The sequence below is a fragment of the Pocillopora verrucosa genome, chromosome 11, assembly GCF_036669915.1.
Source record: "Pocillopora verrucosa isolate sample1 chromosome 11, ASM3666991v2, whole genome shotgun sequence".
In the NCBI taxonomy this organism is placed as follows: Eukaryota; Metazoa; Cnidaria; class Anthozoa; order Scleractinia; family Pocilloporidae; genus Pocillopora; species Pocillopora verrucosa.
In genome coordinates, this window is record NC_089322.1 from 2,437,501 (window position 1) to 2,456,644 (window position 19,144).

At 38.4% G+C, this 19,144-nt stretch overlaps 2 protein-coding genes across 5 annotated transcripts in view; both read left to right on the forward strand.

Moving 5' to 3' along the window:
* The window catches only part of LOC131776406 (uncharacterized), a 28,257-nt gene extending 11,983 nt beyond the window's left edge, over positions 1-16,274 (forward strand). For 2 of the 4 annotated variants that reach the window (XM_066174111.1, XM_066174110.1), the window contains 7 exons: positions 576-695; positions 5,029-5,083; positions 10,452-10,509; positions 11,677-12,218; positions 13,477-13,567; positions 13,665-13,894; positions 15,801-16,274. In XM_066174111.1, coding sequence (XP_066030208.1) covers positions 13,538-13,567; positions 13,665-13,894; positions 15,801-15,906 — 366 coding nt within the window. In that variant the 5' untranslated portion in view covers positions 576-695; positions 5,029-5,083; positions 10,452-10,509; positions 11,677-12,218; positions 13,477-13,537 and the 3' untranslated portion in view covers positions 15,907-16,274. Of the gene's footprint in view, positions 1-575; positions 696-5,028; positions 5,084-10,451; positions 10,510-10,588; positions 12,219-13,476; positions 13,568-13,664; positions 13,895-15,800 lie in introns of those variants that run through there. The other 2 variants (XM_066174113.1, XM_066174112.1) reach the window with 2 other exon arrangements.
* Positions 1,686-2,938, forward strand: LOC136284475 (uncharacterized). The gene is made up of 2 exons (XM_066174818.1): positions 1,686-1,906; positions 2,284-2,938. The coding sequence occupies exons 1-2, from the start codon at positions 1,686-1,688 to the stop codon at positions 2,936-2,938; spliced, it is 876 nt and encodes a 291-aa protein (XP_066030915.1).
* Positions 16,275-19,144: the final 2,870 nt, after the last annotated feature.

Genomic DNA, 19,144 nt, shown 5'->3' on the forward strand with positions numbered 1-19,144 from the left:
ACTCGTGCGAGGTCACGAGAACATTACACCCACGACATATTCTGGTTGATTTTTGTGAATTTACAGTCACCACCATCCGATAAATATCATTACCCTTTTCAACATCGGTTGATTGGGAATCTCTGGGAAAATTCGGCGGCGAAGATGTCTTGCAATAGATGTTCACGACTGTTCTTAATTGTTCTTCTCATTTGTTATTAGTGACAAACTCATTGGCACTTAAAGAATGGGCTATACGAATTTAGTCTATTTCCATCACAAACAAACATATCTACACAGTCTTTATTTCTGTCTAGTCGTTCTAGAGCCAAGGCACTAATTGGGGACACTCGATTAAACCTATATTAAACCTTAAAAGGATCTTTCGACATGTTAAGGCAAGACTCATAAACATTTGTCTAAACAGGACTGGAGCTTTATATCTCTATGATAAGTTTCTTACCAAACTCTAATCTCCCGTCAAGTGAGTTTATGTAAAATCAGTTGTATGAGATTCTGCACTGCTTTAACTCAAAGTTGGTCAAGTTAAATACTTTGCAAAACTTTTCACTTGTTTTTCTTCTTCTTTAATTTAGGGTTCCAGAAGCGGTGACGTTGTCAACGCCGGCTTCTTTTTCATCTGTCGTTAACGTTTCACGATGATCTGAGCGAAGACTTCTTTAATTTAAATGATGAAGTTTCGATATTCAATTCAGGTATGTCAAAGTAGCCACGATTCAGGAAAAATTCGTGTTGAGAAAACATGAAATCAAGTTTAACGTCATTTTTCTTATGCAATAGCTTTTTTTTCCTTTATTTTTTTGTGCAGTGCAGCCAGTGCAGTTTGAGTGAGATAAACACAAATAATTCAGTTTTTAAAGACCGAGGAGATCTGTGCAAAATAATTTACAAAAGCTTGTGTATATGATCCCAAAGTAGACAAGTATTGACAAGAGGGGATAACTCCTCTAACTCTTGTCTTTCCTCATCCTTTATTTTCCGGCGGACGGCCTGGGAGACAGATTTGCATGATCATGATTCTGCAAATCAAATGCAAATTAGGCAGGCGTGCGGTTTTAAATAGACTACGCCCTCCGCGGTCAGAAACTTTCGCAGAATTTACACTGAGTATTGCTCTCAATCTTCCTAACTTAGTATTAGAACTTTGTTGGAAATGTGAAGCTAAAAGTGTCAACATGCAAACAAACATGGCGGCTCGATACGATCGCACAACATGAAAAAATATAAATTCTTTAAGAGTCCTAATCATAAGCTTTGGAGTCTAGTTGTGAATGGATAGTACAGGCCTGGCACAAAATTTTCCTTCATGAATACCTCGTGTTATTCGTGTAGGGAAAGTATCAAGCGACTGAAATTACATAAAAAGCACATTATTGAAAAACACTACGACCGTACAGGTGTTGATGACATCTCCGTATTCTATCCCGACATTCCTCTACCGATGGTGTTTGATAAATTCAAGGAAAACCTTCGGGCAGGCATCCTGAAAGGAAAATTTGATCGTCGATTGAGAAGGTTAATATATTCCTTTCGCCTCGATTTCGTCGTGGGTACGTTTCCGATTCGAAGTCGACAACGGGGAGTCCAACATCGTAAAACCCGCTGTGTGCGTGTGGTATGCGCCACCTCAAGATGCTCTAACTGTGGTCTTCCTGTGCCCGGAAGGGTGATCACAATTTTTCCGGATGGAGGCTGCTGCTAAAGATGTCTCTGTGGTTTCTGAGCTACGTCGACAGTTTGTAAAAGTCAATGACAAACGATCTAGTCTTGAAAATGTCCCATTTGGAGTTCCACAGGGCTCAATTCTTCGACCCGTTCTCTTTAATCTTTATGCGAATGACGAGCAAGATTGTCTACAAGATGGCTCCCCTTGCTTTCAATACGCAGACGACACAACAAAATCATGGTATCAAAAAACTGCCCAATCATCGGAGAACAAGTTGCTGTTAATTTCGTGGCACAATAGGTTACCATAGCAGCAAATTCTGCGGAGGGGGCTCAGAGCCACCTCCGCAGAATTTTTTTAAACTTTGGAAAAAGTTGCATCTTATCATGTTAATTACAATTCGATGATAAAAAATGGGGGTCACCGAGCTCGTTTTTGAGTTATAAGCGCTTAAAGCTAAAATTAAGGGTGTTTTTAGCAGGCCATATTGTTGCTATGGTAACCTATTGTGCCACGAAATTAACAGCAACTTGTTCCCCGATGATTGGGCAGTTTGTTACCATGATTTTGGCGTCAACCGGTATAGAATGGTTATAGTGACCCATCAAACTCATAAGTCTTGAAAAGTACTGGAAACTGTTACCGTCCACCTTTAAAGATAAGACAATTGACAGAGTAATGAAATTCAAGTTGTTAGGAACTTGGCTCAATGAGAACGTTGCATGGACAGAACATGTGAACGAGGTCACATCATCATGGTATAGAGTGCTAGCGACTCTCAGGAAGATCAAGAATATGACATCACAACAGACTAAGAAGTCTCTTGTTCAAAGCCTCGTGCTATCCAAACTTAACTTTAATGACTCCGTCACTTATCCCCCTACCTCATTTCTGCAGAAAAGAGTACAACGCATTCAGAATGCTGCTGCTGGCTTTGTCTTGAATCGTTTCTGCTCAAAAAGGGACGTTATAGAGCTTGGCTGGCTACCTACACTGGAAAATACGCAATTAAACTTTCTTAAGCTTAGACATCGAGCTCTTGTTAGTGCGGCTTGGCCCGAATACCTTCAACCACCTAGGCACAATCCCCAACGTACACTACGCTCTTGTAATGCGCCTCGGATAGAAATTTCTCTAATTAAGGGTACTTTACAGGACTCACTAGCGACTTTATTCAATGCCCTACCCGCAAATGTAAGGCGGTGTCCAGACTTCAATACTTTCGCAAATGATTGTTGTAAAATTCTAAGAGCAGCGAAAACATGCGTTTAAACTCATAAGTTGTCTCGATAAGTTTTCCTATGGTATCTATAGTATGTTACATCATTTAGTTTTTAACAGTTTTTAATTCCTTTATGTAAATAGTGAATGTTTCTTGAATAACACTGTGTGCATTATGCATCATGTAAGTCGTAAGTTTTCAGTTAGTATGACGGATTTAGAGCTACCATGTAGAAAAACTGTCAACAAATCGTTATAATTATTCTAATCATTATTATTTATCATTGAGAATGAAGCTTATGGAGCTTAAATGCAAAGTTCTGGTTCTGGTTAAATGAAGAACGATCTATTATAGCCATGAAGTGGAAAAGCCAGTCAAAATGATATAGTTTAATCAATGTAAATGCGTTAGATACTAGCCGAGTCAAATTGAAACTGAATTAAGACACAAACAAAACTGTACCTTGCGAATGCAGCTGAGATTTTTACATTAAGTTGTAACGACATGATGAAGCAAATGTAGGAATAATCCACTACATAACAGTTTAGCAGAATGCTACGAATATCATTTAAATCTGAGCAGTTTTTGAAAGCGTTCTGCTCACACTGTTTGACAGATGCAGTTTGGTGTGATCATTAACTTTACTGACAACTTCTCAAAAACTATATTTCTGTCTCTTCTATGTTCCCAATGAAGCTTTCCTAGCAATGTTGGAAAGTAGATATTCTGAAAATAAAGAACCAAATCATGATCTACAAGTCCACCGGTCTTCTTACGCAAGCTGATCCCATGAAGGAGGGGCTGGGGAGAAAAGTACTTTTGAAAATGGATGATTAAGAATAATCATACCAAAACTTTCGGGAACAAATACTATGATAAATTTCTAACTGAGTCAGAGTATCGTAGTATAACTAATATATTTAATCTCGACGTATTCCAAAGACATTTTGCAAAACTCGTCCAGTCAAAAATACTTCTCAGGAACTGATTTGTAACAGAGAATATGATAATTTCATTTCTTCAAATGAAGTGTGTAGACCAATTCCAGTAACATTTTCAAAATTCGGTTGGGCAAAGATTCGTACGGAAAAACCTCCCATTCAAGACACTATCATTAACTTTACTGATCGATTCTCAAAAATATATTTCTATCTCTCCTATGTTCCTAATTAAGCTTTCCTAGAAATGTTGGAGAGTAGACATTTTTGAAATAAAGAACAAAATAATGTTCTGCAGGTCTATTTCTAACTGAATCAGAGCACCGTGGTATAACTGATATATTTAATCTGGACGCATTCCGAAGACATTTTACAAAACTCGTTCAGTCGAGAATATTTCTTAGGGAACTGACTTGTAACAGAGAATACTACAATGTCATTTCTTCAAATTAAGCATGTAGACCAACTCCAGTAACATTTTCAAAATTCGGTGGGGCAAAGATTCGTACGGAAAAACCTCCCATTCAAGACAGTATAATAAAGTTATGTGTAAAAAAATGACATTTCTAAGCGAGTAAGGAAGCTTATTTTAACTCTCTCCCAATTGCTTTACTTCTGAAAGCCACTGCGATGAGTATCCTTCTTTGAAGGATACCCAAGTGAAGAACAAAGGTGATGAGGCTTCTTTTAAAGTCTAAAGAATTAGGTTTCAAAGCCTTAGCTAAAAAGTTTTACTAAAAGCAAAATCCGTTAATTTTCGCAGTGACGACTGATCAAGAGGAAACGATTGCTGATGGGTGGTAGTCCCACATAAAGTTTCAAATCTTTCAAAACACCGTGGGGCTATTTCTGCGTATTACTATCCTCGATCTCCCAGGGCTGAAAATTGAAGCAAATTCCATGAAAATTCTGGATTGACTCTGTCAGAAGCAACGTGTATGACAGTCAAAAAGGCTTAAACTCAAAGATTTATCTCGGGTCCCTGTAATAAATAAAAGCCATTGTTCGTTATTGTTTTGAGAATTATCTCCTACATTTCATTATTTTTAAGATTGTGTATAATATAAAACTTTAATCATGTCTATTCTTGTACGAGTGATTTAGTGGCTTTTAAAAGACCTCTTGTAGTGTTGTCTTTGTTGGAAATAGTTGAATGCTATATTTTTGATGTAGTTTGATTGTTTGAATGTGGTTTTTCGCAGCAACCAGCACGAGACTTGAGCGGGAAGATGTTACACAGAGGAATTAAATATTATGGTAAGGTTTTGCTTTGCTAGTGTGTTTGGGGGCCTTTAGATTGGCAAAAATTAAAGGAGTCTTGTTTCATTTTCAAGAATCATGTAATGCTTGCCGTTTTAATTTCCCTTTCATGTCCAAAAAATATATCTGATCGAATTTGCAAAAACATGCACGATATGTGGCAAGATTGACAGTCAGGTTTATGGCTTGATAGAGCTCAGTTGGTGGGTGAATACCCTGTAGTTGGAGGGTGGTTAAAAGTCTAAAGTAGTATGTTTAGGAGGGGCTGCAAAACCTTAATGGCTAGGGTTAGGAGCATCACCCACCTTCAAGCCAGACTAGTCGATGAAAATGCAGGGGGCTTAACGTCAAAGGTAGTGCCCTACATGCAACCCAGCCACTAACCTATCCAAGGATGGGTTGCAAATGGCTCTTTGTGGAAGGCTCTGGGGGTGGGAGGGGTAGTGTAAATGCTAGGTGTCCTGTGCACTAGGCCCAGTCTGCGCCGAGGTGTTGTCATTCGACACTAGGTCAAACCTCGGCATATATGTGCTTTTATCGCTTGTTATTTTCGCCTTTATTTCTCGGATAAGGATCGTTTAACTAGTCTCACATCGAAGGAATAGAACATTACGGAAGCATTACGGATATTTCAGCAGTTTTCAAGGTTACGGATAGAGACAATTGCTTGTTTGTAAGGATTTCTTGTACGGTATTGTATTCGAACGGTGTGCTGAGCGTAGTTGATCGGATCGAATAAAACGTGGAATTGACATCGAATTGACGGCTGTTACAGGTAGGTTATTGGAACCTATATCTGACTGCCATTTTTTTCTGAGCCTGGAAGGGGCCTGTCTTTTTCATCTTGTTTGACAGCCTACAGGCTTGGTAGTCAGGCTTGCACCCTGTCACCTCAGCCACTACGCTAACACTCCATAGCTGGAGGGTGGCTGAGTGTCAAAATCATGCCTTTTTGGGCGAGAGGACTCTATTGAAATTGCAAAAACCTTGATTGCTTTGTTTGAAGGCGTGTATCGTCATAGTGGCCCTGCTTACGCGTCAAATGGAAGTTGTTTCATTGATGCATTACCCATTTGGCTACAATGATTTAAACAGAAAATTCTTGAAAGATTGGACAAATTACACTGGCTGACGTGCCGTTGATATCGATGGTCATTCGAAGTTTGCCAGTAAAAGTGAATACTTCATTTACAGTGAACAGAATAATTGCTCTTTGTCAGTTGGTTGCAGCAAATTGATAAAAACAGCCCATTAAGATTGGTCTGATGAAGGTAGAAATTCTATCAACAAAGTGTAAGGATGGAGTATGCGTTCAAGCAAAAAAAATTGTAAGGAATATAAAAGGCGTTTCAAGGGTTAGAGTGGGGTTTACAATAACTCCTCAGCTATCGTCGAGACTCACTGAAATCAGGGGGTACTCAAGACAGTTAGACGGCAGCTATCAAACTTTGAGAATTGTCTACCTCTCTCCTTTTTTCGAGTAAATTTACATTTTCAAATGGTTTGCCCCTGAGAAAAATAATATGATATTGGAATCCCAGGGAGTTCGTTTTTATGTATAGTTACGAAGTTTTGTTCTTTTGCTGACCAATACTAGGAATGGTAGTGAGTGATTCAAGGGAATATGAACTCAACTGGGTTTCTTGGTTTTGTTAATTCTCTGATAGCGTGATCTGAGCTCCTGTTTGGCTGCCCACATCAAGTACACAGTTTGAATACCTTAACATCCATGTAGCAACCTTTCAACTGTTGAAAAATCTAAGACATCTCCATTCTGTTGATCTTGATTTTGTTTATGTCTGTAGTATTTCATACACTGTAATAGAGCGAAGCCAAAACTTTTACGCAGCCGTTCTTTGAGCTGAGATGTCACGCAGTGCCGCTCATTTTCATGCGCTGCGTGACATTCCAATTAATTATTGCACAGGAGTCAACGGACATGAGAACCAACGATCAACACTGTCGCCATTTGTAGCACCGCCACCACTACTGTTGTTCACTTCGCTTACAGACTTAGAACAACAGACAGCTGCAAAGTGACCCACCTTTTGGCATTTCAAACACTTCTTATCTTTTGCTAAACACTGTTCTGGCTTTGTGTGAGGGAGACCGCATCTGCCACACTTCTTTTGACTTTGTTTTTGGGATGAATCCTTTTTCTTCCCTTTACCTTTTCGCCAACGAGAACTCACTGGCGTCTTTTTGCTTTGGATTTCGTCCACATTCTTCGACGCAAGAGAATTCTGATCTGTAACCTGAGACTTGACCATTTCTTACTGACGAGCTATTTGGATGGCGGTTTCCAGCGTTAAATCCGACTTCAACTGCAACTTCTGAGACACATTTTTAGTCCAGGATTCCGATGACAATCCTATCCCGTATTTGCTGATTCCGACCGGTCCCAAAATCACAGTGTTCAGCTAATTCATAAAGGTTTCGTACGAACGACTCGACTGTCTCTCCTTTGTTCTGATTCCTTTCGTGAAAACGTGCTCGCTCGTGAATTATGGTCCGTTTTGGAACAAAATGCTCATCAAACTTCGCCAAAATCACGCCGATTTTGGCATCATCTCCCTCCGCTAAGGTATAGATCTTGAAAACGATGATGACAGCGAAGACTGCGTTGAATGATGAAGTTTCGATATTCAATTCGGGTATGTAAAAGTGTATTCAAGTGCATACGCGACAAATACGTACAAAAATTACTTTTACACATTCAGAATAAATCAAAGTACATTTACCTACGGTGAAAGGAAAACGGAACGGCCTAACTTTTACGGAATGTTCAGTCAAAGTTTGCCGATTTCTGCTGCTTTGCCATATTGAAGATGAAGCTTCCACAATGCAATGCAATCGCACACCGCCTGTACGCTGTACGTTGCCAAAAAAAGTGCTAAAATAATACTAATTTTTTTAAAAAGTACTCGTGGGTTACATAAAAATGCTCACTTTTTCCCGATTTTTTTAAACGTAGAATATTCTTATAGTCTTATTTTTTTCCCACTGATTGATGGCAGAGTACGCTCTCGAGCTATCTTTGCCTTAGCTGGCTGACTTCCATTGTTCCTCGATGACAACGTGGTTGACGCCATCCTGGAACGAGTGTGATGAACTGGGTTTCTAGAAGGCAACCGCTGACCTATCAAACCTATTCCCCAGGCCTCCTCAGCTCCTCTGACTAAAATGAGGGCAAAATGCGGCTTTAGACGACATTAATAAAGTCAGATTGTGCTTTTTAATACAAAATTATACAAATAATCAGTCGAAAATCCAAAATAATGCTAACAGTGCTTTTTGGGATAAAATGTGAAAAAAAAAGCTCGCGAAGCCAAATAATGCCAGAAAAAGTGCTAGCACTATCGGTAAGAGCCTAATGGCCGCGCGCTGTAGGGAAACTAGACACGAGGGCATCAACGAAATTCGCACAATTTTTCATAAACACATAGGCACTTTTTTGGGAAGCCATATTTCGTTATTCAACGCCCTGTAGTTTTGGGAAGAACGCTACCTTAAGGAAGCCATATTTTGTTATTCAACAACCTGAGGCAATGGAAACAATTCTACTTTTCTTTGTTTTGGCCATGGCTTTCCGTCACTGTAGGTTATGTAGGGACAGTCCCGTTCGACTGAGATGGAGAACTAAACGCCACATCATCGATAAACATTTCGGCCGTGAAAATGTTGACACGTGTTCCACCTTTTATCGACATATTTCTGTACGGATGGTGTTTGAAAGATTTAAAGCCCAGTTTAGGGAAGGCTCTCTGGAGAAAGAACATCTTCGCTCATCGAGAAATCTAATCTATTATTGCCCCTTTAATTTTGTCGTGGGTTCCTCTCCATCGCCAGATGGACGTAGACGACTGAGAAGTCGTCATGTGAGGGTGCCATGCGTCCGCTCAACATGTCGTAACTGTTCTCATCCTGTGATAGTGATAAAAACAATTTTTCCCGATGGACAGGCCAGACCAATTTATTAAAGAACCAAACTTATGAAGCGAAAATCCAAGGTTCCGAAATGAAGAACATGCTATTGTTCTATATAGTTGTCACGAAGTAGAAAATCCAGCCAAAAAAAACTAGTTACTAGCACGAGTCAGCTATTTTCCCTTAGAAGTCGAATACATGTAATTTTTGATTACAAGAGATAAATTAAATCGACTATACATGCATTGGTCTTCTTCATATGAATTTGATGTTCCTTTAAGGTGTTACTCAGCAATGCGGGAGAAACTATCCATGAAGCAAATGTAGGAATCATCCACTACATAATAGTTCAGCAAAAAGCTACGAAGACCATTTAAAACTGAACAGTTTTTGAATGCGTTCTGCTCACACTCTTTGACAGATGCAATATGGTTTGATCATTAACTCTACTGATAGCTTCTCAAAAAACATATTTCCTCCTCTCCTTTGTTCCAAATTAAGCTTTCCTAGTAGAAATTCTGGAAATAAAGAAGCAAATCATGTTCTGCAAGTCCACCAGTCTTTTTATGCAAGTTTATCCTCTGAGTATAATCATACTTAAACTTTCGGGAATGAAAAGTAGGATAAGTTTCTAACTGAATCAGAGTATCGTAGTAGAACTGATATATTCAATCTCGACGTATTCCGCAGACATTTTGCAAAACTCGTTCAGTCGAAAATATTTCTCAGGGGACTGACTTGTAACAGAGAATATGATAATGTCATTTCTTAAAATGAAGTATGAAGACCAATTCCAGTAACATTTTCGAAATTCGGTTGGCAAAGATTCGTACGGAAAAACTTGACAAAAAATGAAATTTTTAGGCGGGTTGGGAGGCCTGTTTCAACGCTCTCCTAGCTGTTTCACTTCTGAAAGCCACTGCAACAAGTATCCTCGATGGATACCCAAGTGAAGAAGTAGGGTGATGAGGCTTCCTTTGAAGTCTAAAAGTTAGGTTTCAAAGCCTTATTTTGTCTCGCTCAGCTTTAGCTAAAAAGTTTTTACTGAAAGCGAGAGAAGAAGATTGCTGATGGGTGGTATTCCCACATAAAGTTTCAAATCTTTCAAAACACTGTGGGGCTATTTCTGAATCCAGGTAGTGTATTTGAAACACTGAAGATTGAAGTAAATTCCATGAGAATCCTGTAATGGGTCCATTAGAAGCGACGTGACAGACTAAAATTCTAAAACTCAAAGATTTATCTCAGGTGACTGTAATAAATAAAAGCCATAGTTATTGATTTGAGAATTATCTTCTACGTTTCATTATTTTAAAACTGTGTAAAAATAGAATCATTATCATGTCAAGAGACCACTAAGATTGTTGTTTTTGTGGGAAGTGGTTGAATGCCATATTTTTGATGTAGTTTGATTGTTTATATGTGATTTTTTTTATAGCCGTGCCTTGCACAAGACATGAGCGGGAAGATGTTGCATAGGGGAATTAAATAGTATGGTAAGATTTTGCTTTGCCAGTGTATGGGGCCATAGATTAGCAAATAGCAAGGAAGTCTCTTTTCATTTTCAGAATCAGCTAATGCTTGGCGTTTGAATTTTTCTTTTATGTCCAAAAGGTATATCTGATTGGATTGCCAAAAAAATGCCCGATATGTTGCAAGATTGACAGTCAGGTTCATGCGTTGATAGAGCTCAGTTAGTGGGTGAACACCATGTGGCTGGAGGGTGGTTGAAAGTCCAAAGCAATAGGCTGAGGAGGGGCTGCAAAATCTTGATGGTTAGAGTTACGAGCATACCCCGCCATTAGCCAGACTTGCCGATAATAATGCTGAAGGCTTAATTAACGTCAAGGGTAGTACCCCGTATGCAGCCCAGCCACTAACCTATCTAAGGATGGGTTGCAAATGGCCTTGTAAGGAAAATCCAGGGGTGGGGAGGGTATGTTATTAGACCCCTTGTCTAACTGGCAGTTTTCTATGAGGCTGGAAGGGGCTTGTCTTATTCATCTTATTTGACTGCCTGCATTACAGGATCGGTGGTAATGATTGTACCCTTTTCACACCACAGCCACTGGGCTAACACTCCATGGCTAGATGGTGGTTGAGTGTTAAAAGCATGCCTTTGGGAGAGTGGGCTCTATTGACATTGTAAAAACCTTATGTCTAGGTTTTCTCTTGAGGGTGGTTATCGCCATAGTGGCCCTGCTTACGCTTTTAATGGAAAGTCTTTCATAAATGCATTACTAAAGGGGGATAATTCTATTACTGTAAGCAGAATAATTGCTATTGGTCAGCTGGTTGCAGCAAATTGATAAAAATAGCCTTTTAAGATTGGTCTGATGAAGTTAGAAATTCTCTCAACAAAGCATAAGGATGGAGTATGCAGTCAAGTAAGGAGAAATTGGAAGAAATGTCATAGGCGTTTCAACAAAACGAAATCTTTTAAAACACAACAATATTTTCCAGAACACAAAAAAATCTTCTGAAACACGATAATCTTTTCCAGAACAACAAAATTTTCTGATACACAAAAGCAAGCTAAAACACACCAAAGTACTGGTGACTAAACCTGTCGCTGGAAGCGACCGAAACCTGGGACTAGCTCTGGCTACATACTGCTAATTAAGGCGCCATTTTTGTAACTATGCAATGTTCATTTCCACAAGATGCAGAAGCGCACAAGTATGGTTCATCTCCGGCGAACCAAAGGATTGAAGGCCAGGGGGCATTTTAAAGAAGAAAAAAGTCTGTGTGGTGGATTTACTTCTTTAAAAGTCTCATGGAACAGGAAATCTTTAACCCAGGAGATGAGATTCAAATGGCATGCCTTTGGTTCTGTTTCGCTCAATTACTACAAGATGACCTGGATGAAATTAAACAACATTGGTACACAAATTTAATTAGGGGCTCTAGCCATGACACTATCAGTGGGAGACCGGATGAACTGTTCTTTCTCCCAGAGCTGCATGGAGGAGTAGATGGTCTACTTCACCCAATCTTGGATGATGAGATCTAATCCATGAGGGAGAACCTGACTTATGGAGAGGAGAAAAGTATCTACCAAGAGTACTTTGAATATGTAATTGAAAACACTGAGTTGTAGCTGCCCCACAATTGAAGAGGGACTCTTTCTGTATGAAAGAACTCCTTGAAATTGCTAACGCATGATGTTTGACGAACAAGAACGAGCTGTGCGATATCGGTGGAGGTAGGTTCGTACATTAAGTGTTCCCTTTGTTATAAGCCCATCACACTAATGATCATATAGCCATGACTGATGTATGCTTTTTATTTTCCATTTCACTACTGTGCAAGTAAAACTAAAGAAAAAGGTTGGCATCAAACTCAACTTTAAAATCTTTTAATATAATTATCCATCACAAGTGGTTACCAGTACATCTCACAAAGCAGTTATCTTTTGACAGCAAGTGTTATTTCCTCGAAGTGCTCATAGGAACAAGAATGTGATCAGTAGATTTCAACTGTACAATATCTAGATTCAAGTAAATGAACAACTTGGAAATTTGCTTTCTTTCTCATCATACTAAAGCAATGATATCTACTAATGACATCAGAACCAAAACAATACCAACACATACAGGGGCTTACTACTTACATCACTTCATAACTTATGACCAAAAATCTGCTATCTCTTCCCCTACACTAGCAGTCAATTTTTATAGTCCTCCCTTTCTTTAGCAAATAGAGAAGCCATGACTGTGCTCTATTTCTGTTGTATTTAAGCATGTTGGAAGCTGCTAGAACATGAAGGAAGTGGTAGAGTTCTCAATCCACTTCTTAAGTGCTTTACAACAGAACAGAGCACTGTCAAGGCTTCTCTATTTTTTTTATAATAAAGAATCTGTTAAATAATGCATTACTCTCAATTTTCAAAACAAACTTAAGGCAATAATTTATGACTGGTTTTAATTGGGGCATAGTGATACTAAATTTGTCTTCCCTCTAATTTTGCCCACTCCTTTTACATCCCTTTTTTGAGTCAGTTTTTGTTTTGTTTTAGAGAAGATTACATTAAGCCATCCTAGATATAATGCAGTTGGTCAAAATGCTTTCCTAGTCTTAATACAGTAAAGATATTGTAGCACCTTATGTGGCACTTTTTATAAACAAGGATGTCCTCTGAGATTTTCTTAAGCTCATGGCTCAGCCTTTTGTGACTTTGATATGAGAGTAACTCTTAAATGTGGTGCACATTTTGATTGAGTATTTAAAGTAATCACAAAAAACAATCACAATGACTAAATAATAACTCTAAATCAAGACACAAACAAAGTCTACTTTTCAAAGAGCAGGAAGACTTGAGTGATTAACCTTCTGCACCCTAACATCACAATGTACATTGTCCATAATATTCTATTCATACAAGAATAATTTGTTCAGCGATCAAGAGCTTCTTCAGTTGGTGATTATTTCCTTTATTCTCATAACCTTCCTGTTTCATTCAGGGTTAATAATGTAGGGAGAAATCAGATGCTGGTCAGCTCTCAGTGGTTGAAGGGTTAAGTCATGATTGGGTTAAGTATAGCATCTGACCAGGTGAGAGATTGATGTGAGTTTGTTGGACCACTCATACAGCAAAGTGAAGCGATACCAATGCAGTGGATGCTAAGTTGAAAATTTCCTTATCTTGCAGGACACCTTCAGTTACAATTCAAAAGCGTGGTCTTCCAGATCTTCAGTTCCTCCCAAAAATGGAGTCACAGGATTGGATCACTTGGAGGCTGTGTTACCAACCTACTGGAGCACATCCTTTGCAGTTCCCCTTATTCCAGAATCGGATATGGCAGAGGAGGATCAGGATATGAAAATGCATGAGGAAAAAGAGCTTTGTAGAGGGCAGACACTGGAGACAAAAATATCAAGGTATTTGGATACATTTTCCTTTATTTAAGACACTGAACTGCTCTGCTCCAAGAAAAAGCTGCATGCAACATGGAGTAATTATCATGCTCTAATTTCAGGTGGAATTTTAAACCTTTAACTCTCAGGATCCAATTATCAATTCTCCCCTCTAGCTGCTACACATTTTTTGTAAGCTAGTTATAAGGATTTGATGGTAGATCAAGATAACAACTTCTACCTGATAAATTTGGGTATTCTCATTAACTTTTTATTGGATAATGACTGAATATTATAGGGAGAAGTTACTTGTTAATCACTTGTGGGAGTTATAGGGTTAAATATGGGTTTTTGCTTTTGCTGTTAAATGAAGGGAAAATGAAAGTGGGTCAGTGAATTAAGACAGGTTTCTCTTTGCATTGTAGTTACACAAAGGAAAGTCTGTCTTTCTTGGGAGATTTATCACTTTTACTCTCACAAGTGGCTATTAAGTTACTTCTCCTTTAACCCTTTAAGTCCCAGAAGTGATGAACATGTAACTTCTCCCTATAATATCCAGAAATTGTCCGACAATTAGGTAATGAGAACAATCAAACTTATCTGATAGAAGTTGTTATCTTGATTTAGCATCAAATCCTCATAACTAACTTACAAAGAAATGTGTGGCAGCTAGAGTGAAGAATTGATGATTAGATCTTGAGAGTTAATGGTTAACATTTTATCCACAGACTGTATGGCAGTTGACAATTTTGAATTAAATCAAGTTTTAAAGTGAGGGCCAGACACAAACACTTAAATTACAGAAAATAAATAGCAGACCATGATAATATTAGTGACGAGTTAATATTTTATTGCCAAGAGGGGGGCCTGAGATGATTTTTGGGGGGATCACATGGTTTTCAGGTGAACGGTGAGGGGATCTGTCATTCACAAACAGACTATAGAGGCATTGTAGAAAATCGAGTCTTTTTTCTTTTGTATTTTTCCCGTTCACCCCCATTCCCTTCTTTAGAACCTCACCACACAAGCCACATTTACCTGATAGGGGTTAATCATTGAAATTCAAGTAGTAGAATGTAGGAAAAAATGCATGTACAATGTCTCCTGATATTCCATTTGAATAAGCTTAGTTGTCCTGCAGCTGTAGCCTGAAATTCCACTTGAATAAGCTTAGTTGTCCTTAGTTGAGATGACTCAATACGCATTATTGTGAGTACAATTCAAGACCAAATTTTGTCAAGGATGGAAACACACCTCCAAGGGCTTCTTTATTTCAACAGTTATAAACATTACTTAAGACATCATTTTCATAAAAAGTTCTCAATCTAATCCAGTGCAGCAGCTCCTGAGATGATCTCTATCAATTCCCTTGTAATCACAGCTTGGCGAGTTTGATTGTATGTCAGAGTCAACTTGTCAATCATTTCACCTTTAAGTTCAGATCTTGCACCAAGATCTCATTAGTAATTCTCCTTACTGTCTACCATACAGTTCTTGTGATGTTAGTTTGGAGAATTTGGTATTGGATCAACTACTAATCCTCTAACTGATATATTTCTTTATTTTTGTCACTTATCTGCTTGATATTGTATTGATATCGCAAGGAGAAATTCTGTCTTGGTCACTTATGGGAGTTAAAGGGTTAAGAGAGATGGAAAAAGTAAACTTTAATGAGGGTAAAATTCTGTTGTACACCATTTTGGGGTTGAAATACTCATTCTCTGACCAAATCATATGAACAAGGGTTGATAATGTAGGGAGAAATTAGATGCTAGTCAGCTCTTAGTGGTTTAAGGGTTAATCATGATTGGGTTAAGTATCGCATCTGACCAGGTGAGAGATTAGTGCAAGTTTGCTGGACCACTCATAGAACAAAGTGAAGTAATACCAATGTAATGGATGCTAAGTTGAAAATTTCCTTATCTTGCAGGAAACCTTCAGTTACCTTCAGGTCTTCAGTCTCTCAAAAATGGAGTCACCAGATTGGATCACTTGGAGACCCTGTTTCCAACCTACTGAAGCACTTCCTTCACTAAGATATGCCATGGCATGAAGGGTTCAATTCACATGTAGCAGGTAATGGATTCAGCAGGGTACAGATAAGTGTCATTGGCAATGAACAAGATGATTGCAATTCCCCAGATTCCAGAATCGGATCTGGTGAAGGAGGATCAGGATACGAAAATGTGTGTGGATACAGAGCTTTGTGGAGTGCAGACAACAGAGACAAAAATATCAAGAAATTTGGTTACATCTTCATTCAATAAAGACACTGAACCACTCTACTCAAGGAAAGAGCTGCATGCAACATAAAGCAATGATCATGCTTTAATCTCAGTATTGGGATTTTGAAATGTGAATTTTGGCTTTAGCTATTAAAATGAAAGGTAAATAAAAGTGTGTTAATGAATCCAAATCACCTTTCTCTTTGTAATGTAGTCACTCAAAGGAAAATCTGTTTTTCTTGGGAGATTTGTCACTTTTAACATCAAAAGTGACCATTATGTTACTCCTCCTTTTACATTTTGTTTAGAGATTTTCTGATAGATGACAATTTTCAATAACATCAAGTGTCTAACCCTTTAAATCCCATGAGTGACCAAGACAGAATTTCTCCTTACAATATCAAGTAGACAAGTGATGAGAGTGAAGAAAAATATCAATTAAGGGATTATAACTTGATCTAATACAAAATTCTCCAAACTAACATAACAAGAACTGTATGGCAGACAGTAAAGAGAATCACTTATGAGATCTTGGGTGTTAAAGGGTCAAGTTAGGGCCAGACACAAACACTTAAATGATATGCAACCAGTTATCATTTTATCATCAAGGGAGGGGGGTTGGAGGCTCTTCTGGGGATCACATGGTTTTCAGGTGAACGGTTAGCGGTTTTGTCAGTCACAAACAGACTTTAAAAAGGCACTGTAGAAAATAGTGTTTTTTTTTTCCCATTCACCCCTATTTCCCTCTTAACCCTTTCATTCCCATGAGTGACCAAGACAATTTCTCCTTACAGTATTAATACAATATCAAGCAAATAAGTGATGAAAAAAAAGAAAAATATCAATTTGGGGATAATCAGTTGATCCAACCCTCAATTCTCTGAACCAACATTATAACAGTTGTATGATTGACAGTAAGGAGAATTAAGAATTTGGTTTGGGAGTTGAAGGGTTAAGAACCTTCCCACACAGACTACATTTACCTGATCAGGGTTAATCATTCAAATTCAGTTGGTAGAGTGTAGGAAAAATTTATGTGACCTGTTATTCCATTTAATTAAGCTTAGTTGTCCAGCAGCTGTAACCTGATATTCCATTTGAACAAACTTGGTTGTTGTGCAACTATACAAGGAACTTGCTCTGCTCCCATTGACACCTGAACTGCCTGTAACTGCCCATGCCACACAGTGAACTTGTGTGAGAGATGCTTCCCCCCCCCCAACTACCCTATTAAGCATAATTTTGTCTCCAAAGTTCCTCTGTTGTTAGAGGATCTATAAACCAATCAGGATCTGTCTTTTGTGAAGATATTTTGATGACTGTAGGGGTTACTAGAAAGGCATCATTTTATGTGTTCACAAGAAATGATCAAATGTGAAATCAAAGGAAACTGTGAATAAATCGTGGGTACATTACGTTTGAATGAGTTTTGAAGATAAGAAAATTCCTCTTTACAAAAACATTCACTTTTACAAGTAAACATAGGCAGCCAGTGGGTAACCCTCGGATAGAGTTGAAACTACTCAGAATTACCTTGAACTGCTGGGGTGATGTTGGATGGACAATCAGAATTCACATTTTGGCTATTGTTTGACCTACACCATTCCTTAAACTTCACTTTTTGCCGTTAAATCATATACTATAGCAGATTTCTGACATAAAATTTGTATGAATGTGCTTCAGGTTGTGAATGAATAACTTGCTCCATTCTTGTATAACATGTGTATTAGCCCATGTACCCTGGTGTGACATGTTGGCTAAATACCTTGACCATGAATAGTCTGTACTACTTTTGATGAATCTTTCTGGATTGTTTGTGATATATTGAACACCAGTGCTACGAACATTCATGTGATAGTTAGGTTTACCATACAACTGATGGAACACAACTCTTAAGAAACAATCACTTGCACCACGAACATCTGATATTCTCAAGCCATGTTGAGCTAATCGAGATTGTAAAATTAATTAAGATGGTTTGGATTATTTCCTTGAGTAACAGGTCCAGCGTTTAACTCGATATCTCCTGTTGTAAGTAACTTTGCCCTTGAAACAAAATACTTGTGATTTCGTTTCTTATACTTTATTAAATAACATTGAACAACATGTACAAATTCATCATGAAAAATAACTGATACTTCACACGTCTTTTTATGCTTTGCAGTTCTTGTTGAAAATATAAACATGACCAATAGCAAAATACAACCTTAAACCTTATGCACGAGTGATTCCAACTGGTTTGCCTCTAAACATTCTGGTTTTAAGATAGTTATGGTAATCAAGCGATAGAATCGTTTTCAACGCCGACGAATGTACTAAACTTTGCACAATATGAGACCTTGCATACCTCTTAATTGCTTCACTCTAGTTCAGTAAGTTCAGAATTTTCTTCCACGGTAATCTTGATGGTTCACTATCACGACGGACGCCTTTGCTGATACGATTGGACTTTGACCTACTTCTTCGATCCTGTATGATTTCTGTGACCACCAGATCAGTCTTCTGACTGCGTTTCGTTCGGCTTCGCCACAAGAGTGTTTTGGTTGGATATTATGGACTGGTTATGCTACTCATGTTTCTAATGTCTCTGTTTAACCTTATGTTCGAGTGCTCATAGGTTCCCTCGTGAGTTCGATCAAAGTGTCGCTAATAAGATTCACTCGTAAAAGGTTCACTATTCATAAACCCCCTGTGAGCTTGGAGGATCGACGGGCAAACGTCTCGAGGGGTCAAAGACTCCTCGCATTCAGCGTCTACACAGCTTACTACCACATGCTTACTGCGACGAGTATACGTCGAAACTTTCTCGAAGAAAAGAACAATTCTAATTCACCGTCGCGGCATTTACTTCGGAAAGTCGACAGACGCGTCCCGGTATTATTTCGGAAAGTCGATATCAATTGGTCTGCCGTTGACATATCGACCTGTTTACGTCTGAGTGAGTGACAAATTTGCATATTCTGACTCCTAAGAATAATCGCTTCTACGCTTCGCGTATCTACGACTAAAAATAAAGTGGATCAATGAATCAAAAGTACGCTTCTCTTTA

Bases quoted from the DNA above. Each gene is read 5' to 3' on its own strand.
- LOC136284475 (XM_066174818.1), top strand. From the start codon at position 1,686: ATGGAGGCTGCTGCTAAAGATGTCTCTGTGGTTTCTGAGCTACGTCGA. The intron at 1,907-2,283 runs GTATCAAAAAAC...CAAACTCATAAG, and splicing joins GACGACACAACAAAATCATG to TCTTGAAAAGTACTGGAAAC.